The sequence below is a fragment of the Alligator mississippiensis genome, chromosome 13 (genome assembly GCF_030867095.1).
Source record: "Alligator mississippiensis isolate rAllMis1 chromosome 13, rAllMis1, whole genome shotgun sequence".
Taxonomy (NCBI): domain Eukaryota; kingdom Metazoa; phylum Chordata; order Crocodylia; family Alligatoridae; genus Alligator; species Alligator mississippiensis.
In genome coordinates this window covers 30,040,519-30,065,043 of record NC_081836.1, presented here as the reverse complement: position 1 = coordinate 30,065,043, position 24,525 = coordinate 30,040,519, and the positions used below count along the sequence as shown (strand labels likewise).

General features: G+C 47.4%; 2 protein-coding genes and 1 long non-coding RNA gene across 6 annotated transcripts in view; 2 read left to right on the top strand and 1 right to left on the bottom strand.

Annotated features, from left to right (window-relative positions):
- Positions 1–6,019, top strand: part of CFAP70 (cilia and flagella associated protein 70) — a 31,428-nt gene extending 25,409 nt beyond the window's left edge. For both annotated transcript variants that reach the window (XM_019493135.2, XM_019493134.2), the window contains 7 exons: positions 1,141–1,277; positions 2,570–2,722; positions 3,248–3,409; positions 3,894–3,983; positions 4,878–4,979; positions 5,325–5,372; positions 5,827–6,019. In XM_019493135.2, the coding sequence (XP_019348680.1) occupies positions 1,141–1,277; positions 2,570–2,722; positions 3,248–3,409; positions 3,894–3,983; positions 4,878–4,979; positions 5,325–5,372; positions 5,827–5,907 (773 nt within the window). In that variant the 3' untranslated portion in view covers positions 5,908–6,019. The remainder of the gene's footprint in view (positions 1–1,140; positions 1,278–2,569; positions 2,723–3,247; positions 3,410–3,893; positions 3,984–4,877; positions 4,980–5,324; positions 5,373–5,826) is intronic.
- LOC109284518 (uncharacterized) lies at positions 4,440–8,968 on the bottom strand. The gene is made up of 3 exons (XR_002092002.2): positions 8,475–8,968; positions 6,034–6,167; positions 4,440–4,617 (listed from the first exon to the last, which is right to left on the bottom strand). It is a non-coding gene; the product is annotated as an uncharacterized LOC109284518 (long non-coding RNA).
- A 93-nt stretch (positions 8,969–9,061) lies between these two features.
- WDR90 (WD repeat domain 90) overlaps positions 9,062–24,525 on the top strand; it is a 62,824-nt gene continuing 47,360 nt past the window's right edge. For 2 of the 3 annotated variants that reach the window (XM_006262886.4, XM_019493046.2), the window contains exons 1-11: positions 9,062–9,168; positions 9,319–9,410; positions 9,881–10,057; positions 11,056–11,194; positions 16,606–16,776; positions 18,971–19,094; positions 20,803–20,870; positions 21,960–22,069; positions 22,646–22,879; positions 23,699–23,761; positions 24,209–24,277. In XM_006262886.4, the coding sequence (XP_006262948.1) occupies positions 9,159–9,168; positions 9,319–9,410; positions 9,881–10,057; positions 11,056–11,194; positions 16,606–16,776; positions 18,971–19,094; positions 20,803–20,870; positions 21,960–22,069; positions 22,646–22,879; positions 23,699–23,761; positions 24,209–24,277 (1,257 nt within the window). In that variant the 5' untranslated portion in view covers positions 9,062–9,158. Of the gene's footprint in view, positions 9,169–9,318; positions 9,411–9,880; positions 10,058–11,055; positions 11,195–16,605; positions 16,777–18,970; positions 19,095–20,802; positions 20,871–21,959; positions 22,070–22,645; positions 22,880–23,698; positions 23,762–24,208; positions 24,278–24,525 lie in introns of those variants that run through there. The other variant, XM_019493047.2, reaches the window with a different exon arrangement.

Below are 24,525 nucleotides of genomic sequence, written 5' to 3'. Positions count from 1 at the left end.
AGACAAGAAAGGTGATTATTTGGTATTCAGCTTACCAGGATAGTAAATATTGCTGAAGGGCTTATTTCCAAACTCTAGGTTAGCAAACTAGATTGCTGTGTCGATTTTCCATCTTGCTGTTTCTGTCACAGCACGTGCCCAGTAGGGACTAGCTAAAAGGGGAACACAACTCTGGGCAGTGTGGTCTTGGGAAGGACAAAATAACTACTTTTTTGTGGGGTTTGATTGAATTAGGGGCCAGGAAAGACTCTCTTTCTCCTTGTGAATATTTCATTGGCTTCTGTGGATGATTTTCATTTTCCTGTGAAGCAGTAGACGTTGGCCACAGCTGGAGGTGGGTGTTTTGACTGGAGCATCACCACTGGGCAGCCAACGGGAAGATCTGTGGGGCCAAGAGAAGAACCAGCCAAAAGGAGGGGGCTCAGTGAGATGGGATAGTACTCTGAGTTCTGACTTGTACCACTTCTCCCAGTACAGCAGAAACTATCGCAGTGCTGTTTACCCATTTTATTCAATGAATGTAGTGGGCCAGCTTCAGTAGGAGGTGTAAAGGGTGCTTAGGGTAAGGTCTGGTGCTTAGAGCACTTTGCTAGAAAGGAGAAGATGGGCTTAAATCCCCTCTTAGTGAGGGGGGCACTGGAACTAAAGTACCTAACCAGTAAGGCATTAGGGCAAAAGGCAGGAAAGTCATCATCTTCCTCCTGAATCTAGCACTTGTCATCATGGATTTCTATGACTAAAGCTCTGGCATTTCCTGGCATTTCTATACATGTGCCTGAGTGGCTGTGGGGCCATGGTGCAGCTACTGAATACACTCAGTAGGGATATGTGGGGCAAGCATAACTACACTGAATCCCAGTGTGTAAATGCCCAAAACTGCACTTACATGGCTATGTATCTGCCCCTTAGGTACATGACAGGGAAATAGCATCCATCCCAAAGGATAGTGGTATCACTCCCTTTCAGATTATTGAGAGGGATTAATTTGCTTATGAAAAAAAAAGAAATGGTTAGTTAAGGTCAGCTTGAGGCACTGCTGCCTGCATAGGAAGGAATAGCCTGTGTTGATTTGAGGCTACAACTACTGTTAGCACCTTTTTCTTCAGCCCCTTTGAGCCTTTCTCCTTGCCCTTGTTTCAGAAATGAAGAAACTGAGCACAAGTGTCCTGGAGTCATCCTTTGTTACCACTCCAGTCCCTGTTTCTAGACTTTCCCACCCTTCCCCCACAATCTTCATGGAGACCATCCGCTTCTTGATGGAGGTTAAAGCTCTACAGGTTGGTGCAGCATGAAATGGGGAAGGAAGACAGACTTAGGTTTTTAAACATTCTACAACATGTGATAGTTACTTGCCTGTGGAATTAGAGAGTGAGATCTCTGCAGTTCCCAGTGGGATGCTCTTCTGGTTCTACAGAGTGGGCCATGCAGCCTTAACACTCTAAACACCAAAGGGTGCAGAAATGGGTCTTATGAAGTCCCACAAAGAGACTTGGAGAATTCAAACCTAAAATGGTCCTTAGAGATATCAAAATAATCTCAGCTAGACCAAGCATTGAGAGTATTTAAACTCGCCACTACTTTATTGCAAGGGTAATGTAAAACACAGGATTTTGCCCATAAAGGGCCTCTTTCATGGATTGTTTTGGGGTGAGGTATGTTGTTTTGATACATCGTGTAGCCCTGGCTGATCATTTTTTGAGGTCGAATAACATTCTACATGTGGTCAGAGTGGCCTTTCAATGGCACATGAAGTATCCCCCATCCAAAACAATCACTCTGACTCTGGGTTTCATTGAAACAAATACTCTTTGTGACCTTCATTGGAGCCAGCATAATTTAGGCATCTTTCAGTTCAGGCAATACTGAATGACTTCTTTCTGAAGGACCATTAGTGCATAGGCCCACTTATCCATATCACTCTAAGAAATATTCACACTCCCTTGTAGAGAATGCATAAACGCAGTGCATGGGTAATATTCCAAAGGAGCACAAAACACTTTTCAGACTTAATAAACTTATATATAATGTTGGCTATGGCGAGGGGTGCCCAGTGGGGATCAGGGAGGCTTTAGAGTTTTACTGTCCAGTACTCTGAAGTCCCATCGCAGAGCATCAAGTTCCTTTTGCCTGGCAACTTGCCTTCCAGTCCTACCCACTGTGACCTCCTTGTTCACCTGGACCTACTATAATGTAGTGATTTTCACATACTGCCTGACTTTTGAGTTTGTCTATAAAGGCACATAATCTGATATGTGTTTTAAAATAGCAGATCAGGAAAACTAAAAACAATAGTTAGAATTTCAAAGGCAAAAAATGCATTATATCCAGTGTCTGAACTGCTGATATGTCTACTTGTCACTAATATTAACAGAAGCCTAATAGAAACATGTAAAGTCACCCATGATATTATATGTGTATTCCTGTTTGCAGTGATGAGGGAGGGCTCTGGCCCTTTCCTGTAGAGAAGCCTGGTTGTCTCCATACTTCACCATAGTGAGTAGCAAGACAGGGGTTTGGCTGTCCGTGGCACAGTGTCATTATAAAGCCTGTGTGTTGCTTTTCCTTCCAGTTTGTTCACAGGGCACTAGCCCATGAGCTGCTGTGCCTTCAGGGAGGCCCCAGCTGTGACTATTACCTTGTGCTGGCCCAGACTCACATGGTCAAGAAGGACTTCCCCAAGGCCGAAGAATGTCTCCGAGAAGCTATCCAGATTGACTACCTGGTAATTGTCACGTCTCTTTCAGCTGTCAGCATATCTGTGCTGAGTCTGCTTCATTCATCTCCCCCTTTATTTAACTCATCATTTTGCATTCTAGTTGGTTTTCCACACCAGGCAGCACATGCGAGTGAAGATTCTTCTTCTGTACATGTGCACATTTATCTGCCTTTCTTTCCTGTCCTGTTCCTTTCTCCACATGCAAGCATGTGTATTTCTCTGTTTCATACAGATACAATGATGACATGCAGATGAAAGGGAGATGCAGCCTTTGAGAATAAGTCAAGCTGAATGGAGCCCATAAGCAGTAACTGAACTGGTTTTTGTTTATATTACTCTAATTCTGAAGAGCCCTAGTCCCAGGCCATGGATGGTGCTGTTGTGCAAGCAACCTTTGCTATAAATGAAAACTTGTAATACAGTTATATATCCAAATGGTCTTTGTCATCTCCCATTCTATTGATCGTATAAAGTGTTATCTCTCACCCACTTCTATCAGGCTCAATGCATCTGACTTTTGACTTTGCACAGAATCCAAATGTTTGGGCTCAGAAAGGCCACCTCTGCTACCTAAGTGGAAACCTCAGTGAGGCAAAGGAGTGCTATGAGCGAACCATCAGCTTTGTGACAGATGCTGCTGAGATGCACTTTGTTTACCTGCGATTGGGGTCCATCTACCTAGAAGAAAAAGAGGTGAGGAGTGGAACATGGGGGTCAAAAAATGGGAGCTAACCCAGGGAAGAGAAACTAACTCTTCTAGGCCCTGGTCTAAAGGTCAGGTGCAGCTCCTGTCTGCATGGCTGCAGATCAGACAATACAGCAAAGCCTCAAGAAACTAAACTGCTTAGAGTTTTTATGTATATAATGACTAGCTCAACAAGGCTTCAGTGGTACTGGGATAATGATGATGCTGTTATCTTTTTATAGCACCAGATGAGCTCTAAATAGTTATCATCATTATTGCTATTCTGAGGCAGAACTGCTTGCTACATCAGATTTGTGTAAGGACTTAGCCACTGCTATAGCACAATAGCAGTTGGATACTAGCATCTCTAATGAGTCCTATTGGAAATGAAGGGGCTGGAGACTGGAGAGCTCCTGTAGACAGAAGAGCAGCCATGGAGCTGTGAATGGCTCCATAACAAAGATCTATCAAGTTTCTCTCTTCTCTTGGCAGTATGACAAGGCAAAGCAAATCTACCTACTGGCCTGTAAGAAGTCAGCATCCTGCCTCACCTGGCTGGGAGTGGGAATCGCTTGCTATAGGGTAAGATCACAAGGTACATTGCATCCATGCTTGGTCATTCTGTAGATATTGCATAGAACTTGGGAAGTTGAAATTGGGACTTGGCTTTCCATTATGCCCCCTTTTCCTTAAGCAGAAGCTTTTCATCAAAACTGCCTGTGGAAGTAAAGCTCTTTAGATCTGTTTTTGGGTACTGGCCACACAACACTGTATGCCAGCATGGTCACAAGTGTGAGGCCCAGCTTTTTTCCTATCCAACTACAGTACAGATGCAGTGTTCAGCAATGACCCACTCTTTGGCTCCCCCAGAATTTCCTGTCTGGGTATGTCATGCAATCTCTGTCCAGTACTCCATGTTAGATGAGTGCCGTTCTGCCTGCAACTTCAGTATCAACAGAAAGGAGCCTCTTCCATTGGCCTAAATTGTTTTTTCAAGCTGGAAGGAATATGGAGAAGAATTCAGTGGCTGCAAAAAGCTGCTGAGCAGACCCCTTTCTTTTATTAAAGGTATGAGCATTGTCAGAGTGGAAGGCCTCTAGCCACAACAGATGCAGCATTGGTCCAGGGACTCCCTGGCACTGGAAGTACTGTCCTCAGAAAGTGAGTGGAAGAGTTCAGGGACAATCTGTTCTCCTCCTCAGCCATCCTAAGTATTCTAGGTGGAAGCAAAAGAGTTACTGCCACTTCACTGAGAATAGCCCAAGCTAATTTGTAATTAAATCCCTGCTCGAAATTCACACTGCCATGTTCATATCATTATGCAAGTCAGAGGAGTATGGGGCCAGGAGCACTTCAGAAGACTTTTGTTGCTGGAATTTTTCCAATTGTCTTATCAGTGGCTTGTTGAATTTTGAAGCATGTTTGACCGACCACCTGTTCAAGTTTTACTCATCTTTCTTGTCTCCCTCTGTAAAGCTGAAAGAGATGGGAGAGGCAGAAGAAGCCCTTTCTGAAGCCAATGCCCTGAATAACAACAACGCTGAAGTGTGGGCATATCTAGCCCTAGTCTGCATGCAAGTGAGTGCCCAGCCAGCCCGCTACTACAGCATCAAGTGTGACAATGTGTTCTGCTTTATCTACAACTACTTACATGTCTGAAAGGCCTCTTATATGTTCCAGTGGCAAAAATAGATTCAGGCCTGTTATTCTCAGAAACCACCCCTCACAAAAAAAGGGAACAATCTGATGACAAAAGAAATGACTTTTCCTTTTTGTTTCCCATTACCCTTTCTCCTACTGAATGTTTCCTAGCTGAGGCATTCCTATCACCAAAAGCTGTTAAAATATGTCCCTTTGCAGCAACTGAAACACCTGATCTTGTCCTGTCAAAAAAGTTTCTCACTTGCTGCTGTTGTTTTCCAGGAGGGAAGGCAGCTGGAAGCAGAGCAGTGTTACAAATACACAGTGAAGGTTTGTATTTTTTCTCATCCCTTCTGCTTTGTTGCATTTGGGTGCAGAAAACAGAATGAATAGTTTGGCTTGAGGTCTGCTGTTGATTAAAAAAAGAAGCCACATTTATTTTGCTTGACTTGGGGGTTCTAAATGTTCCTGCTGAAAGAAGCACTTGCCCTTTTTTAAGGTGTGAATTATCTTTGGAAATAAGGTATTTAATTAAAGCTGACATTTCTGAGGCTCCGGCTGTCAGCTGTTGTTGTTTTGCTGACATGCGATACCATTTCTGACACGGGCAATAGGGCAGTTTTTGGCACAATGACAGAAAGCTATTTCTGTTTCCTTCTACAATCACTAGGTGATATTAGTTGGTTGAATCCATCACTATGGCTCCAAATATTCTAGAAAGATGCATTTTAAGTGCTTTCAGATATACTGATATGATCCTGTTTTGATCATCTTTTCCATACAGTTAGAGCTGAAGAAGGAGGATCTGCTGCAGGAAATCCATGAGGTACAGCAAATCGTTGGCTTTGGGAACCCATCATTCTGAGCATGTAAACTTCTCTGACCCATGCCCTCTCCTATTCAGTCACAGGATGAGTGACCATCAGTCTTGGCTCAATTATATCTCTTAATAAATTGAATATTTTCAAATTCAGAAACTTTGCATACTTACTGGTAAAACTTCAAGTTGTTCCCTGATGGAGTTCTCTTCTTACATGCTCCTTGTCCCATCGCTGTTAGGTTTTCAGTCAGCACATGGCTGTGCTTTTCTTTTTGGAGCCTCCTGAGGTGGGAATCCACTTCCATCTAAAATTCAGCTTAGTGAATTTTCATGTCTGCAAAACCCAGAAAACTTTCCCCCAAAGAGTTTGATTTTTTTAAGTTCCAGGCATTATCTTTCCCTTCCATCTCTTCTTAAAAGTTACTTCCTTGGTTAGCCCAATCTGTCACTCATCTTGCTACCTTCACATCAGACAATCTAGCATCCTTGTACTAGTGGCTAGAGAGCTGCTCCACTCCCATTCTGCATTGTGCCATTTATCATAGAGGCCTCGCATATGAAAGGTCCTCACTTAGAAACTGGACTATTTTGGGTTAATTGTAACCTTTATTTATATTGGCCGGCATTTGTGTTATACAGCCTAGAGTTTGGGATGTCTGTTTACAAATAACATTATTTTATGTCTTCGTATTGATTAGCTTAATCTGTGCAAGGAAATGGTGATGATTTCTCACCATTTAGAATGGATTTGTACATTCCCAAAGTGACTTTTGCTAGTTATTTTTGTTTAATTTTTAAAACAGTTCATCACAGTTATCAGGAGTCCTGTGTTAGGTACCAGCATTATCAAAACAAAGGCCTATATTAGTAGTAAAGTTAAGTCATTAGAAAATGATAATGGAATGACCAAAAAAGACACAAACCAACACTAATCCGAGATGCTTATTGTGTCAGAAGCTGTGAGATATAGCAAGCCAGTCAAGCTGCAGTAAACTCTGCAATTTAGAACAGATGCAAGTGACTGACGCTGCTGGAAATTCAGCTTCCTGCCCTTTTGATTAATAAACACAAATATAGCACCATAATTCTGCTACATGGAATTTTCCATTTACTTTTAGACAACCATGAAGTCAGAGAACAGAGTAGAGAAATGTGAGTTGCTGCAAAAATGTCTGTCATTATTGTACAGCAAGTGAATCATACAAGTTCAGGTAGTTTTCAGTAGAGATTGAGGTAGAACAAGGGGAAGACTAGAAAGCTAGGAGTAGAAATCTATGGTGAAAATCAAGGCATTGTCTGATGATGGACAATGGTGAATGTGCCTGGTATGTGGGAGGAAATAAGAACATAATCATGTTCTCATGAACACGAGCCTGTTTGCAAAGTAGGGAGCAGCATGGGGTAGGGACAGGAAAGCATGAAATCAAAGAGAAGGATAAATGAAGTGACAAAAGTAATTTAAGCTGACAAAGGGGAGCGAGAAACCAGGAATACAGCTATTTGGTCAGTAACACTGTCTACCCCAGTCCTGTGTAAGGACTCTTGTTTATCCTACAGAGGCCAGAGACAGAAATGTGGGCAGAATCTAGATTTGTGTAGAATCGTAAAGGTAGACATGAGGAGTTTCAGCTTGACAAATAGCATAGAAGGACCAGATACAGGGATTCAAGGGGTGACACTCCCAGGAAGGGAAGAAAGCAAGATTGAGATTTGGGATAAATTGAAGAGGAGAAATGAGTGGATAGGACACAGTTATCTAGACATGATGTAACAAGAGAGGACCAAGATTTTGGCAGGGAGTCAGAGGAAAAGACACCTCTTAATGTGAGAAAGGAGATTTAGCACGAGCCTGGATATTAGGAGAGGGAAGGAAGGGATGAGAAATGGAGCAGACAGAACATTTGCAAGTGGGGTTTTAATTCTCCAATTCATTCTGTGCAGCTAATTATTAATTCGTCTTCCCCCAGAGGAGCATGCAGTGATCTTGGCTGTCATACTCTTGACAGTCTACCTCAGCTGCCAACGCTAACTGTACTTTGGAGGTGGTTTGTTTTTAATCTGTTAAGTACAGGCTGGAATGAATGTTAAAGGAATGAATCATGTTGTGGGAAATGTAACTGAACAGAAAAGAGCTGTGGAAGATTGCTGCAGAAGCCAGCTACACTTGCTCTGTCATCCTACCAGGGATGTAGGAAGTGAGGCCTTTGAGCCCAAGTGATTTTTTATGTGTGTGTGGCCTTTGTATCTAGATTTTACAGGCACCTTGGTCTGAGCTGACCCATGGGGGACCAGGCTGAGCCCACATGCAGGGCCTGCTCCAGGTGAGGCTGAAGTTAGGTCCTTATTCCTGGTTCCTTTTTCAAAGCCAATCTTTACACGACTAAACACTGTCAGCGATGAACAAGACAAGATAAAGTTAGACTGTCATAAATAAAAAATGTAAAATAGTATCATGTATCGAGTACAGAGTCGTGAATAAAGAGCTGAGATTAGGCCGGGGTTACGGGGCAAACCAAACCACACAAGTCTCCATGGCTGGGGAAACACATCTGAGTAAGTCTGAGCATAAAACCCTTACGTTAGTAAATCTACATTTCCCCAGGAGCTTCTACCTCCGGGTCTTGTCTTGCACTGCTGACAACCTTGCGCTGTGTGAAGACTCGCTGTGAAAAAGGAACCGGGAATAAGGAGCGACTTCGGCCTCCTCCGCTCCGGGCTGGTCTCGGGCCTGCAGGCGCCGCGCGGTGCAGCCCAGCCGGTCCCGCGGAGGCGGGGCGGGGCGGGGCTCCGTGGGCCGGATCCGGCCACATTTGGCCCCTGCACGAAGTCGTACAGAGGAGCATTCTCTTCCTCGAGCACCAGCTGCTGCAGGGGCGGCAGCCGACTGAGACAGCCCTGCCCGCGCCCGCCTACTCAGCGAGCGGACCGGCCGAGCCCCTCCGCCGGCGCCGACGGGAGCCGCTGAGGCTGGAGGCGGCCGCGGCCGCTCCCAGCCCCGCCTCCCCCACAGGCCTCCGCGGCGCTACGAGGACGCGGGCCCATGGCAACGGGGCTCCATGGCAACGGGGCGTCGGGTCCTCCCAACGACCACGGGGCTGCCCCGAGGGGGACGGTGGCCCGAGAGGGACGTTCTACCCGCGTTCCAGGGGTGGGTATTGGGAGGTTCCGACAGAGGGGGAGGTCACGTGATGACGCAGCCGCTCTAGCCAAGGGCCCGCGAGCTCTATGGTGGCTGGCGGGCGGCGGCGCGGATTGGCGGCGACGGCGGCGGGACGGTTGAGCTGGGCCGCGCGGCCATGGCCAAAGGTACCGCGGGGGCGGGGTGGCGGCAGGACTGGGGGGTCGCGCGGTGTCTGTGCGGCTGTGCCCCTCCCCACCGTCGGGGCCGGGGATGGGATGGGGATGGGGCGGGAGGCGGCAAGCCCCTGACCGACCCCTCGGCTCTCCCCGCCGCAGCCTGGCAGCACCCGTATCTCAACGTGTTCAAGCACTTCAGGGTGGAGGAGTGGAAGCGGTCAACGAAAGAAGGAGATGTGACGACCTTCATGGTAATGGCTGCGTGCCCCCGAGAGGACCCCCCCCCCCCCAAGCCCCGGGTGGGACGGCCCTGGCCTTGGCCCTAGCCCTGCCTTCGCCTGCAGCCCCTTGAAGCAGTAGGAAATGCGGTGGTTCCTCACACAGGGATTGCTGTGGTCCTCTGGGGGCATCAGGCCCTTGCCCGGAGAGGCAGGTCCCTGGAGCACAGCGTCTGCGGTCCTGGTCTGTACTGGAGGTCTGGCTACTGGAGGTCTGTACTGGAAAGCTGGAGCACCGCGAGGCAGGATCCCACAGTTCCCCAGTCCCTGCGCTCCAGCGCCCCAGTAGACTGATCTTGTCATGTCCCAGACTCCAAGCCAAAGCCGGCAGATGTCATTGCATGTGTTGCGTGGGCAAACAGTAGGTTGCCACCGCAATATCTGCACTTTGCTTTCCTATGTTGAAAGAAAACTTTGCATTAATGCACATTTGCTTTTCTCAGGACAAGACGCTGAAGGGAACAGTGTATCGTATCCGAGGGTCCGTTCCTGCCAGTAACTACATTCAGCTGCCTAAGACCAGCACGCAGTCGTTGGGGCTCACTGGTCGTTACTTTTATCTGCTCCTCAGGCCCATGCCCAACAAGTATTTTGTTGTGCACCTGGATGTCACCACAGAGGTGTGTGAGTGAGTGTGTGTGCATCCATCTCATGGTCTTCAGTGTAACTGATGCTCTCACATGAGTAGAGGAGAAAGGGATGCCTGGAATATGGTAGTTTTTCGTAAGAGCTTGAACACAGAACAGAGCTGCACAGCATGGACTGTCTTATGGCAAGGTAATCTTCTGCTATAGGTCTCTCAGGCAGAAGTCCCAAAGACCAGGGGTTGGCAGCCTACAGCCCATGTGCCAGATCTCGCCTACGAAGAGATTGGAGCCTGAGGTGGCAGAGGGACTTCTGCCCAGCACTGTGCATTCTTCTGCCTTGGGGTTCTGATCCCCCTCCACAGCATCCAGCAAGTGACTGCCCCTGCCTTTCTTACTCTGGGCCAACAGCTGTTCTTTCACCCCAGCTACCGCAGCTTCTGTGTACTTTCACTGCTGAATTTGTTACTTGTCATTGTTGTTGGCTACAGAAATCAGTGGTATTTGGTGGTGTACCAAGGGAGGTGCTACAGAGTAGATTGATGGCTTACAGCAGCAGCTGGGTCACAAGTGGCCGCCAGTCGCTTTTAAAAGTTGCCAACGCTAGCTGTAAATGGCTGTAGTGTTTTCAGAATGGAACTGAAAAGGAGGGATGACTTCTTGAACATCTTTGTGTGCCTTACTTCTAGGTTCAGAGACCTCCTGGCAGTCCTTTAGCTCTTAATTTACTTAATGTGGAAGCTTGTTTTACTGTCAGTAGCGACTGCCCTGGACTTCATTTGATTCATGTTCTAATATGAAATCTGTGGACTCAAGATAAAGTCTCATAATCCATTTCTGTGACCTCAGTATATGTTCTTTCGGGCCACTGGTCACATTGTTTGGGACAGCCCACAAGATAAACTGGTTGTAGTCTCTTGGGGCAAAGTGGGTCAATGTAAATAAAGTCATGTGGACCAAATTACCAGACTGTCTTATCTGTAGCATTTCCCTGTGTTCCTTGCTTGGTGAATAACACAGTACTCTGTTCTCAGGATAGCCACGTCGTCCGCATCTCCTTCTCCAACCTTTTTAAGGAGTTCAAATCGACAGCTACATGGCTTCAGTTTCCGTTCATCTGTGGAGCAGCCAAAGGATCAGTGTATGAGAGTACTGGCAAGACTTCCAAGCGAGGTAAAAGAATGGGTCTGGTGGTATGAGTTAGGCTGATTCCTCAGTGAAGGGATAACAGTGAACACCTTTACAAAGACAAATAAACAATCCTGTCCTACTATTGCTATAATCATTTATGACCTGAGCTTTCTGGGAGTGGACTTATTCTATGAATTTTTTGTGGTGTTTCATTTAAGTACAAATTCAAGCATATTGAGAAAGTTGGTGTTTAAATGGTTTTAACACTAAGTTTTAAAAGTGCCGTGGTGCCCCTGCTTTACCTGGGGCAGGTTAGGGTATTATGTCTTGTGTTGTGTCAGGGTTGATGGTAGTTTTACTAAGAGATTAGATTGTGGATTTTTATAGGATGGTTTGGATAGGGATGGTCCTGCCTCAATCTGGGGGTTGGACTAGATGACCTATTGACTAGATGACCCTACTTTTTAGAGGTGCACCAATATATTGGTGCCATATCAGGTTGGCACCAATAAAAGGAAAATGAACATTATTGGCTATTGGGTTTTTTTGGCTGGTGTAGCCAGTAATGTACCAATAAATACAATATGTCTTCTGGCCAGGGCCCCTGGATGCATGCAGCCTGGCAACATGCAGAGCAGTGCCCTGCAAGTAAGTCTGTGGAGGGAAAAGGGCATGGGGTGAGGACAGATCAAGACCCCCCCCCCCCCCCCCCCAATGGTGAGGGAGGGAGTAGGGCTAGGGTTTTTCATAGATTCATAGATGTTGGGGTCGGAAGGGACCTCAATAGATCATCAAGTCCGACCCCCTGCATAAGCAGGAAAGAGTGCTGGGTCTGGATGACCCCAGCTAGATACTCGTCTAACCTCCTATTGAAGACCCCCAGGGTAGGGGAGAGCACCACCTCCCTTGGGAGCCCGTTCCAGACCTTGGCCACTCGAACTGTGAAGAAGTTCTTCCTAATGTCCAGTCTAAATCTGCTCTCTGCTAGCTTGTGGCCATTGTTTCTTGTAACCCCCAGGGGCGCCTTGGTGAATAAATGCTCACCAATTCCCTTCTGTGCCCCCGTGATGAACTTATAGGCAGCCACAAGGTCGCCTCTCAACCTTCTCTTGCGGAGGCTGAAAAGGTCCAGTTTCTCTAGTCTCTCCTCGTAGGGCTTGGTCTGCAGGCCCTTGACCATACGAGTTGCCCTTCGCTGTACCCTCTCCAGGTTATCCGCATCCTTCTTGAAGTGTGGCGCCCAGAATTGCACGCAGTACTCCAACTGCGGTCTGACCAACGCCCTATAGAGGGGAAGTATCACCTCCCTGGACCTATTTGTCATGCATCTGCTGATGCACGATAAAGTGCCATTGGCTTTTCTGATGGCTTCGTCACACTGCCGGCTCATGTTCATCTTGGAGTCCACTAGGACTCCAAGATCCCTTTCCACCTCTGTGCCACCCAGCAGGTCATTCCCTAGGCTGTAGGTGTGCTGGACATTTTTCCTCCCTAGGTGCAGCACTTTGCATTTCTCCTTGTTGAACTGCATCCTGTTGTTTTCTGCCCACTTGTCCAGCCTATCCAGGTCTGCCTGCAGCTGTTCCCTGCCCTCCGGCGTGTCCACTTCTCCCCATAGCTTTGTGTCATCTGCAAACTTGGACAGAGTACATTTCACTCCCACGTCCAAGTCGCTGATGAAGACATTAAAGAGTATCGGTCCAAGGACCGAACCCTGCGGGACCCCACTGCCCACACCCTTCCAGGTCGAGACCGACCCATCTACCACGACTCTTTGGGTGCGACCCTCTAGCCAATTCGCCACCCACCGGACTGTGCAGTCATCCACATCACAGCCTCTTAATTTGTTCACCAGTATGGGGTGGGATACCGTATCGAAGGCCTTCCTGAAGTCCCAGTATACGACATCCACCCCTCCTCCTGTGTCCAGGCGTTTCGTAACCTGGTCATAGAAAGAGACTAGGTTGGTCAGGCACGATCTGCCCGCCACAAACCCATGCTGGTTTCCCCTCAGCATAATTTGTCCTGCCGGGCTCTCACAAATGTGAGCCTTGATAATTTTTTCAAATACTTTACCAAGGATGGAGGTGAGACTGACCGGCCTATAGTTGCCCGGGTCCTCCTTCCTCCCCTTTTTGAAAATGGGGACCACGTTAGCCCTTTTCCAGTCCTCCGGGACTTGGCCTGTGCGCCACGAGCATTCAAATATTCCCGCCAGTGGCTCTGCAATGACATCGGCCAGTGCCTTCAGCACCCTCGGATGGAGCCCATCCGGGCCTGCCGACTTAAAGGCATCCAGTTCTTCCAAGTGACTCTGCACCACCTCAGGATCTACGCATGGAAGTCTGGCACCTTGCTGCTGCCTCTCTACAACCCCAGTGAGAGACTTGTCGTGCCCCTCGCTTAGGAACACTGAGGCAAAGAACTCGTTGAGGAGTTCAGCCTTGTCCCCCCTATCTGTCACCAATTGCTTCTGCCCATTTAGCAGGGGTCCTATTCCTCCCTGGGCCTTCCTTTTACTCCCTATATATCTAAAAAACAATTTCTTGTTGTCCTTTACTTGGGTTGCCATCCTCAGCTCCATGGTAGCTTTGGCCCGCCTAACTGCCTCCCTACAAGCACGAGCAGAGGAGGTATATTCATCTTTAGTGATCTCACCCTGTTTCCACTTTTTATGTGCTCCCCTTTTGTCCCTTAGGCTGCCCTGGATTTCTCTGGTCAGCCATGGAAGCCTCCTGGCCCCTTTCCCTCTTTTGCCTCGCTCAGGGATCGTCTTGCTTTGTGCCCAAAGGATCGTTTCCTTTAGGCACAGCCACCCTTCTTGGGCACCCATCCCATCAAAACTCCTACTCTGCAGTGCTTCCTTGACTAATCGCCTGAGTGCAATGAGATCAGCTTTCCTAAAGTCTAGCACTTTTACCCTACTAGTTACCTTACCCACTCGCCGTCTTATGTTGAATTCTATCATAAGGTGATCACTGTCTCCCAGATAGCTACCGATCTGGAGGTCCCCTATCATGTCATCTCCCTTTGCCAATACCAGATCCAGTATGGCATTCCCCCTAGTGGGACCATACACCTCCTGTGTCAGGTGGAGGTCCTGTACACAAGTTAGAAACCTGCGTGAGCGATGGGACCTTGCTGTCTGCGTCTCCCAGCAGATGTCCGGGTAGTTTAGGTCCCCCATGACTACCGCCTCTTTAGCTTTTATGGTCTCTGAGAGTTGCCTCAGGAGCCCCGCATCTATTTCTTCCCCTTGGTGTGGGGGTCTGTAACAGACCCCTACCACCAAATCCCTTTCTCCTTGCCCCCCATGTAGCCTAACCCACAATCCTTCTACTTCCTCAGCCTCGGATTCTGTCTTGATGAGGGTTGATGTATATTGCTCACTGACATAAAGTGCAACCCCACCCCCTTTCTTCCCCGACCTGTCCTTTCTATACAATCTATAGCCCTCAATATGTACCGCCCAGTCATGGGATGAATCCCACCAGGTCTCTGTTAGCCCCACTAAGTCATAGATGTTTAGTGCAAGCAGGAGCGCTAGTTCATCCTGCTTGTTCCCTATGCTCCTAGCATTAGTATATAGGCACTTGAGCCCTGCGACTGGCGCCTTTGCTGCCCCCCCGCTCCCAGTCCCATGGGGCCCATTGTTTCTTACCTTCTTGTTCCTTACCTGTTCTGTTGTGCTGGCCTCCCCATGGCTTTCAGGTTCCCAATGTTCTCCTTCTTCAGTTGGGGGACACTGCCCAGCCAGGGCAGTTAATGGGACCTTGGGGCCAGGGCAGGGAGTGGGATGGAGCCACAGGCAGCTTGTCTGGGAGACATGGGTGGAGAGGGGGGAGTGGCTTCCTGCCATTGTGCACATCCCCCAGGGGAGGCATGGGGGGCATGTATTGCCCCCCAGATTTGTGTGTGGGGTGGAAGCAGGCTGTTTGCTGTGGGCTTGGGGCTGTCTGCTCTGCTACCTTTTGCCCCAGGAGCCACGCACTGGTTGCGTGCCTCCTGTCCACCCAGCGGCCAGGGACACAGTGAGTTGTGCCTCTTGCTGCAGGGCAGGCTGGGGATGCAGCACACTGCTCCTGGGGCAAAAGCAGCAGGGCGGAGAGCCTCGAGTCCACAGTAAGCAGCCCACATCTGCCCTCACCCTGCTAGGCTCTGCTCTTAAAAGCCTCTCCATGCTTAATAATGGTGGCAGCAGCGCTTGAACTAAAGCTCATTTGATGAGCTTTAGTTCAAGCACTGCTGCCGCCATTTTTAAGCACCAAGACGCTGATCCCCTGGATGAACCACCTGTGGCTCCATCCTGCTTCCCACCCTGGCATACCATTCACTGCCTTGACTGGGCAGCACCCCCAGCCCCAGTTCTAGTCCCTGCCCCACTCTCTCTCTCACTGTGGTAGCCTCAATCTACCTCCCACTCCCCTTCCTCTCCACAGACTTTACTGCAGGGCACTGCTCTGCACGCTGCTGAGCTGCGCTCCTATAAATCGGTTATTGGATCAGTACCGGCTGATATGCCTGGTTAATAATCAGCTATTGGTATCAGCCAAGAAAATCTCTATCAGTGCACCCCTATTACTTTTCTATGATTCTATGAATCTTTTATTTTCCTTTTACGCATTATAAAATTAACCTGTGGAACTCTCTGGCTCAGGATATTGAGTCAAGAAAGGATTAAGTGTATTATATGAATAATAATAGCATCAGCAGTTAGGGTAGGATAGGTAGCTATCTTAGAAAGCTAGATTATAATTTACTAGATATTCCTACATCGTGCTTCTAGCCAGCTGTTGGCTGGCAGCAGGAAGCCATTTCTTTGTTATATAGTCTGGTATAATCTGATGATGAGTCTGACCTATTTTTGAAGTTAGCAAAATATGAAGATGACAGAACATGAGCAATGGTCTCAAGTTGCAGCAAGGGAGGTTTAGGTTAGATAGTAGGAAGAATTTTCTTACTAGGAGGGTAATAAAATGCTGGAACAGGTTACCCAGAGAGGTGGTGGAATCTCCATTCTTAGAGGTTTTCAAGACCCGGCTAGACAAAGCTTTGGCTGGAATGATCTAGTTGGGGATGGTCCTGCCTTGAGTAGGGAGTTGGACTAGATGACTTCCTGAGTTCCTTTCCAACCCTAATTTTCTATGATTCTAAAAATATTAATTGGATTTGGGCATCCAGATTTTCAGGAGTGAAGGCCACAAAGCCAGGCATAGAAATACATATGCAGATAGTTGGCTGCCTGCCGGCAGTTGCCACTTTTCTTCTGCAAATCTTTATCTGTGCTTTAGTGATCATTAGAAACCTAAAAGTGGTGTATGCATGTACTCAGCCATCCTCTCACACATCCACTCTGCGCCTCTAGAGAAAGGCACAATCTAGCTTATGCCTTTTTTAACATAGTTTATCAGTGTTCAGTGATAGCTTTGATGCAACCTATTTCTGATCTGTAGATCTGGTAGGGGTGGCCCCAGCAAACGTTCGCTGGACTTTTCTGATGCTTGACCTTCACTACATCCTCTCCATGTACTTGAATCGATGCTACAGCCATCTGAAGAGTGTCAAACTCTGCTCCAACCTGCTGGTGAAGAACCTCTATACCAGTGACCTGCTCTTTGACCCAGGTAACCAACTCACGTTTTGTATAACTAAAGCAAACCTGCCTGCCAAGATGTCAGAATCTGGGCCTAACCCATTCCCATCAATGTGTTTCTAAACCAGGTTCCCCCAAAACTGTTTAGCCATATCTGTAGTGATTACACTTTAAGTTCTCAGTCAATAGGAAAATGAGACAACATCAAGAAATCAAAGCATTCTTATTATCTAGAACAACTAATGACAGTGCTTTGTCCTTCTTTGGTGCCTTCCTTCTGGGAGAGACAAGAGCTGCTCATGCATTAATGAATTACATTGCCCCACTTTTCTGTGAGGGGAAGTATTACCTCCCATTCTGCAGCTGCCCAAACCAAGGCCTATATACCAAATCAGTGACAGAAGAGGAAGAGGGAATTCCAGCTCTTGGCTCCCAGGCTAGTGCTCTAACCACTAGCCAGTCCTTCCAGAAAGCTGTCCTTTCTTGTCACACTGAAATCCAGGATTTTTCCAACCTTCATCATCAGTGCAACAGAGAACTTTTTCTTCTAACACAGAACTTTTTTCTTCTAACACATTTTCTTTCCAGAGGGACCTTAGGATGGAGATCGGAAAGTTCTTCCTAACTAGGAGGGTGGTCAAGCATTGGAACAGGCTACCTAGAGAAGTTGTGGAATCTATCCGTGGAAATTTTCAAGAGCAGGTTAAACAGATACTTTACTGGAATGGTTTAGTCAGGGATGTTCCCGCTTTGAGCAAGGGGCTGGACTAAAAGACCTCCTGAAGTCTCTTGTAGCCCTTCTGTCCTATGATACTTTGTTTGAAAGGCAAATCAGGAAGTTGAAAGGGACCACAAAGGTCATCTAGTCTAGCCCTTGCACAAATGTAGGATTTAGTATTCCTAATAATAAGCAAGCCAGTCTCTTCCTGAACAGATGAAATGAAGAAGAAGCAATGCCTAAAGTGAGAATTAAGCCCTCTGGCTTCACTGTTAGTACCATATCCACTAGACTGGCATTTCTCAACCTATGGGTCATGACCCAAAAGTTGGTTGCAAGAATGTTTCAAAGGGTCAGGAGCTGAGACAGGGAAGGGGCAGCGGGAAGGTACCAGCCCCTTCCAGCGGGAGAAGGGGGCAAGGGAGAGCTGTGTGGCCAGGCTGGTGGCACTGGGGCTGGTGTCCATGCTTGTGGGGGTAGGGTGGCCCAGAGACACTGCTTGGGGGGTGGGAAGGGCCATGACCAGGCTGCCTAGTGCGGTGTGGCAGGCCTAGCCCAGGGCAGGTGGGGTGCCACAGGCCTCTTCTCCTCCCTCCAGCCTGTGCTGGGGCCAGACTCATTCAGTTGCCGCCCACATGAGCCAGAGCCATTGCAGCCACTGCGCACCAGCCTGAGTGGGATGGGGGCACCTGGGAGGCCCTCCGGCAGGGCTGGGGGGGAGGGGCAGGGGGCTGTGGGTCAGGAGTGAGGGACACCAGCTTGGCCCAGAAGGGCAGGGGACCAGCAGGGCCAGGGGGGTGTGAGTTGGGACAGGCCATGGATCTTTGCAAATGGGTCCTGGTAGGAAAAAGGTTGAGAACCACTGCACTAGACTTTACTGTCTCCCAGAGTTTGCCATAGTGGGATTTGAATCCATGCACCCCAAGCAGGATGTATTGCTCAGGTGCACTACCAGCTAGCTGGCTGTCAAATTGTGGTGCATTAGCAGAAAGGAATTTTACAGGCAATGTGTCCTACTGGCCTATCTCCCAAATGTGCTTTTGCACAAAAAAACCTTACTTCAATGAATTCAGTACATTGATTGAATTCAATAACTGGATGGCACAGGCATCCAATAAGCTATGAAAACAGAAAAATAGCCTAATGCCAATCACACACAGCTGCAGATAGCCTTAGCAAAGCTCATTGAGACCAAGTTTCAGATCCTCTTGTAGAGCATGTCAGTTATATGCTACAAAAGATGACCTCCTGTAACAAAGCTCTGAACTACCCAGCCTTGCTGGAAGCTGCAAGTTTCAAGGATATGGTGTGTTCGCTTGCTATAATCACAGTTTATTTTCCAAGTTGTAATCTCTTTTTTTTCAGACAGACTTTAGAAAGACAATTTTCTGTAAGGAATTCCATGTGACTTTCTATAAATTGATCCATCCAACTCCCTTTGGAGACACCTTCAGATATTCTAGGAGTGTTTATCCTCTTTGATTGTCTCGTCTCTGTTTGCCTTTAGGGGTGACCTTCTCAGAGGCCCGACAAGCCAAACAGACATTCCATGGCATCTCCCCTGTACCACGAGAAATGGCCTTTCCTGTGCCAAAGGGAGAGAGCTGGCATGACCACTATGACTATATTAGGTATGTTGGCTAAGTGCTGCTTTTCAGCAGGGAAATAGCTCATACCAAGAACTACCATTAGATCTGTAAGTGTGGTTATTATGTATGTGCAATTATATCTTGTGCATCAAAAAGCTACAGTCAGAAAAGGAGGGCTGCACAGTTAAGCAGGCAGCAGCTAGGAAATGCCAGCACTTGAATCAGTCTGCGATTATAGTGGAAACACTTTGGCCACCTTAGTTGTATCAGTCAGTTACTAATGTTCTACCCATGAGTGGGGTGCAAGGACAACACATCTTTATTTTCAGCCCTTAATTGTTGGCAGCTAATATTTTTGGCACAGGACAGGGCTGTTTAAGCTTCCAGCAGCAGAGCTGCCAGTTCCTAATCAACAGGCCCAGAGCAGGTGTGGATAACACCATGTCTCTGACACAACAGACAGGCATTAGAAACGCCAAATTTCATTCCTTGCTGGGGTTTGTCCATATTGATAACCAGGCAAAAACCTTCTTGTTGGTCTTGATGTCTCCAAAAGGCTTCATCTGCATTGCGAGTAATGACCCGGATTACATCAGCTAATGCCCATTTGGAATCAAGCCAGTTGTGCCAGTTGAGCTTTTTGCTACCAGAGGAGCTTATTCCACCCCCCAAATTAATAACCTAGACAGACCAAAGTGCAATTTTGCTTGTTTGATTGGGTCTACACAAGGGGCTTTTTCCTGCCTTGTTATTTCATTACCATGACAGGAGGCCTAAGGCTCCTGTTGCTTTGAGAAGAGAAAATGTCACACTTGAGACTCAGGGCAGCTAGACTAAAGCTAGCTGTGAGAGGGTAAGCAGCTAGGGATCGCTGCTGATAACACAGGGAGCTGCATATTATAGCGGAAGAGATGATGCCAGCAGCCAGGAGGCTGCTACTTAGCAGAAGCTGGCTGCAGAAGAACCAGCCACTAGAAGTTAGAGCAGGTTCCTTGGGGTACAGATGGCAGGTGGTTATTGCATAAAGTGAGCATTATAATTTTAGGGAAATTTAGGGGGGGGCAGGGGTGCCAGGGGGTGTGTGCATGCACACACACATGTGGGGGTAACGTGTAGCAGCACACAGGGCTGGAGAAGGTGTCGGGAGTACAGTGCCTTTCTCACTGGAGCCAGGGCTGCAGTCTGGGGCCAGGCACTGGCTGGGCTGGGGCGCTATGCAGGTTTTGTCTGACTCATGGCTCCAGCCCTGTCCCAGCACCTGCAGCCTCATCTTGGCTGTGCGCCCCTGGGCTGGGCACGCGCAGCCAGTCTGGGCTTCACATCCGCCTCCCCATTTAGGGCAGAGTGGAAAGGGGTAGAAGCTGAACAGGCCAAGGCCCCAACAAGAAAAGCTGAGAGTGGCCTTAAATGGGACTGGGGCTGGGGGCCCTGCAACAATTAATGTATTACCACCTGCGAGGCATGGGCATGGCTGTAGGAGTATAGGGGAGGTTCGGAGGCTGTGAATAGTCCATAAGGCTATGGCTCAGTCCTGTTACAATTACCAATTGCACCTCTTTGCATCAAGACATGGGAAATCTGTTGGTATTGACAGGGAGTGGGGTTAATAGGACTCGCATATCTGATGACAGACTGAGTCAGTAAGGTGACTCTACCTCTGTGTGCTAGCTTTTGCACTTGACAGCAAATTATTGAAGTAGAACCCTGTATCCGTCTTTCAAGATGAATTGCCTCTGATTTTCTTACTCAGGTTTCCCTCTGATGGCTCCAAGCTGCCATATGACTCAATTCAAAAGAGTTGTTCCAGGCCTGCAGCAGGTAGGAATACTGAGGTGAATGACCTGAGGCTGTGGTGTCTGTCTGAGCAGTGCATCAAACTGCCATCCAGCCTCTAGATTATCTGGCTTGTTGTCCAACCCAAAACAAAGCCTGAGGGCCCCCCCCCTCCCCCCCCACCACACATACTTTGTTTACGCATGTTACAATTATCTACCTTATCTCTTACTCTGAAATGAACAATACTCAAACCTTAGAAGAACCACCCATTCACCCACTATTGAGACGACAAGCTTACCAACTGGTACTTCTATGCTTTATGTTAGTGTTCTATTCAAAGTATGTCCATTAATCTAATCCTTTATCTTGTTAGTGATTACTTGAGCACCAGAAGGGGATCAGGTGATGGACATCCCCTTGCTGATATCCCCTTTTGCCTGCCTTCCTTTCTTGTTGGCAACAGCTACCTGGGTTTTTTTGTGTAAGTCCCAGATATTTTATGGCTCATACCCAGAGCTAGCAGGGCAACTTGATTTCTTTCAGGGGGAAATCAATGTGAATGTGCCATATAAGAGCAAATGCGGGATCTTTAAACCTTTAAACCTGTTGCTGAATTTTAGAAGGTCATTGTAGTAGATACCTTATTTGGCAAATACATTTGGTAATCATTGCCAGAAAACTGCATTCTGGAGCCCTGTTAGAAAATAGTAGTAAAGCAAGCAGCATCACAGTGATCCCGCTGGCAATGCTGTCCTTCTATCCCTGTTCAAGGTCCTAGCATTTTAGTCCAAGCCTGAGGCCATCTGGTGATTACCTTCTGCAGTGTCTTCTTGCAGCTGTTTTCCCACCAAGGGAAATTGATGGAGCTTCTATTAGAACCTATTAACATCACGTCTTAAAAGGTTCAGTGGTGTCTACTGAATGACCCAGAGCACATCCTGCTCTGAGTCAAGAAGCTGCCTCTGTAGCACTTCCAGTTCTTGTAAATTGAGGGGCAAAAGAAATGGGTTTTCCTCAGGCCAGCCACTGAGAGTCTTGTGCAATATATGTCCAAGAGTAGATGTACCTCTTCTTTTCCTCTACTGTAATATAGCCTGTTTCCAAGTTGTTCTGAGAGTGCTTGTAACCCAGGTGGTCGAGTGCTAGAAGACCCAGCCCGTGAGCTCCCCCGGCCAGTGACACTCACCAAAGCTGTCCGTGATAGACTGTCCCTCATTCAGCAGATAACCAGTCCCAAGGATGTGAGTATGCTCTCAGCCTGGGAGTGCAACTTCCAGTAGCTGCTCTGGGCACAGGGGTTTCCAAGTACCTAGCTCCCATCTCCTATCAATTTAGGATGTTTCAGTCTTTGGAGTAGCTACTTCTTGTTCACAACATGAGCTGTACGCTGTCCTGCTGCTAATGCATTCTGCAGTTCAGTGACAACAGGAGTTGGTCCGCCCCTATCTTAAGTAGTTTTCTGGCATTGATTGCCAGAGCATCCAGACACCCCACAATCTTTAGTCCTTTTATCCTGCAGTAAGGTAGTGCTGTCTCTCCCATTCAAGAGATAGAGATCTGAGGTCCAGAGAGATCATTAACTTAACTGAGGAAATCTGTGGTGGAGCAACAGACTAAACCCAGGTCTCCAGTACCCGAGGCCTGTCCCCTAACTGCTTCCTTCCTCCATTGGCAGTGACTCAGGTGATGATATTCATATTTTTTTCATGAAGAACAGTGAGGTGTCAGGGGTATGAAGTTCCTGTGGCAAGGGAGAGGTTGTAGGGAACTGTGGGGCAGGTCTGATCTCTCCTGGTTGTTTACTCTTTCTTTCTTAGATGCCTCATCGGTCACCTGTGCTTACAGAGAGCATTCCCGAGGTTCATTTAACATCCTGCAGACCTCTAGAAGCAATGAATGCTGGGGCTTCAGAGGTAAACGGGAGAAGAGGACAACAGGCTGCTGGAGACTCAACTGTGCAGTCATATGCAATGAGCGATGGTGGTATTCACGTTTATGCTCACAAAATGGGCGACATCACCATCCATACTGTTGACACTGGCTCAGAGGAGGTAAGAGGGAATGCATCTCTGGACCTCAACCACTGGACTCTCTTCATAACTTCACAGTCCCTCTCAATTTTTAACAGAGCCTCATTGACATTTCCCCATGTGTGCCCTAAGGGTGACTCCGAGAAGACAGCATTTTTCCATTACTGAAGAGGGCTTAACACTGAAGACTGGAAACTTGGCTTTTTGTCTGTCCTCAGGAGTATCCCTCATCTGATTCTCAGATGGTGTTGCTCTGACTTCAGTGCAGCAATGCTGATTTACCACAGCCCCACATCCTGCCTCCATCTATAAACGCCTGCTCAAGGAAAAATTCATGTGGGACAACTCAGTCCCTTTTCAGATCTCTCCTGCAAGCCTGTGCACAAAGACAGCAACTTGTTGGTGTGCATATCTCACTGAGTCTGATGTGTAGACTTGACGGGTAATTTAGAGAGCATTGGGCTAACCCTCTATATAGAAAAAGCTCTCTGGAGCCCAGGTTTCTCACTCAGACTCTTCCTGGCCATGAGAGGCAGTCATACAAAGCCCAGGAGCTCTGTTCTGACCATGGGAAGCATTCTTCTCTAGAATATCTCTAGAATGCTTGAAGCTGGTGTTCAGTAACCCAGTGGAAAGATCTGTGGGAACACCTGTCCCTGACTGTGGCTGATTGAGCTGATCAATTTAATGGGGAGGGTGTGTAGTGCCCTCATGGCTGGAATAGCTTTCTGACATCATTCCTTATATCTCACTGTCATGTTCTCAAGGTAGTAACTATCTTGTATGCAGATGAGCCCACTGTTAACATCTGAAAATATTGCATTTTTTTTATATGTCCAGAGCGTGTACATGAAGGTTACTGCACCTGAGGAGTTCTCCAGGAGGAGCATGACTCATTGCAGGGTAAAGAATCAGATCCTTGTTCTTCAGCTTTACAAGCTTCCCCTTGAATTTTCAGAGGTGGTAACCTTGGGGGAGGACCTGGCTGCACCTTGGAAAGAGTCTTCCATTCCTGGGAGTATTTCACTGAACACAGCCTAACTGGGCTCCAGTGCTTCTGTTCCTGGAGGAGGTGGAACTCCTAGAAATAGGATTTCAGTAAAATGCCTGTTCTTGCTTCCTAACGATTACAGTGTATCCTTAATGTGAGCAAGTTGGTGTGGAGAGACAACTCCTTGCATCAGGGGGAGACAAGAAACTGGTTTAGAGGCACTGAGACAACCTGTTACTGTCTCAAGGTAGAAGGAACAGATTAGATCCCTGGGATTTAAATTGCAAGTGGTATTGGTACACTTTGGAGCTTGCATGCTTTATTTGTGTCAGTAGGTTTGACAGTGCTGCTTCTTTCAGAGACTCTTGCCAGATCCAATCCTGAAGCTGAGGACAATTATTGGCTTTGGAGGTTACAGCACCAAATGGGTTAGTAGTCAAGGTGTAATTCAGAATTTAATTGCAATATGCTGATGAAGGTTAATTGCTTTTTTAGAAGCACAAAGGTCAAGTTAGTATCTAACTTCCATTCAGTTCTTAACTGTCCTGCATGCCACCAAAAATATCCCTCCAGGTCTGATGGCAAGCTTTTTATGGGGGGAAGGTTCATTTCTATATGTGGATCTTTTATCAGTGGACATCAAATTCAGAAATTATATGTCTCTTTCCCAGTCTGC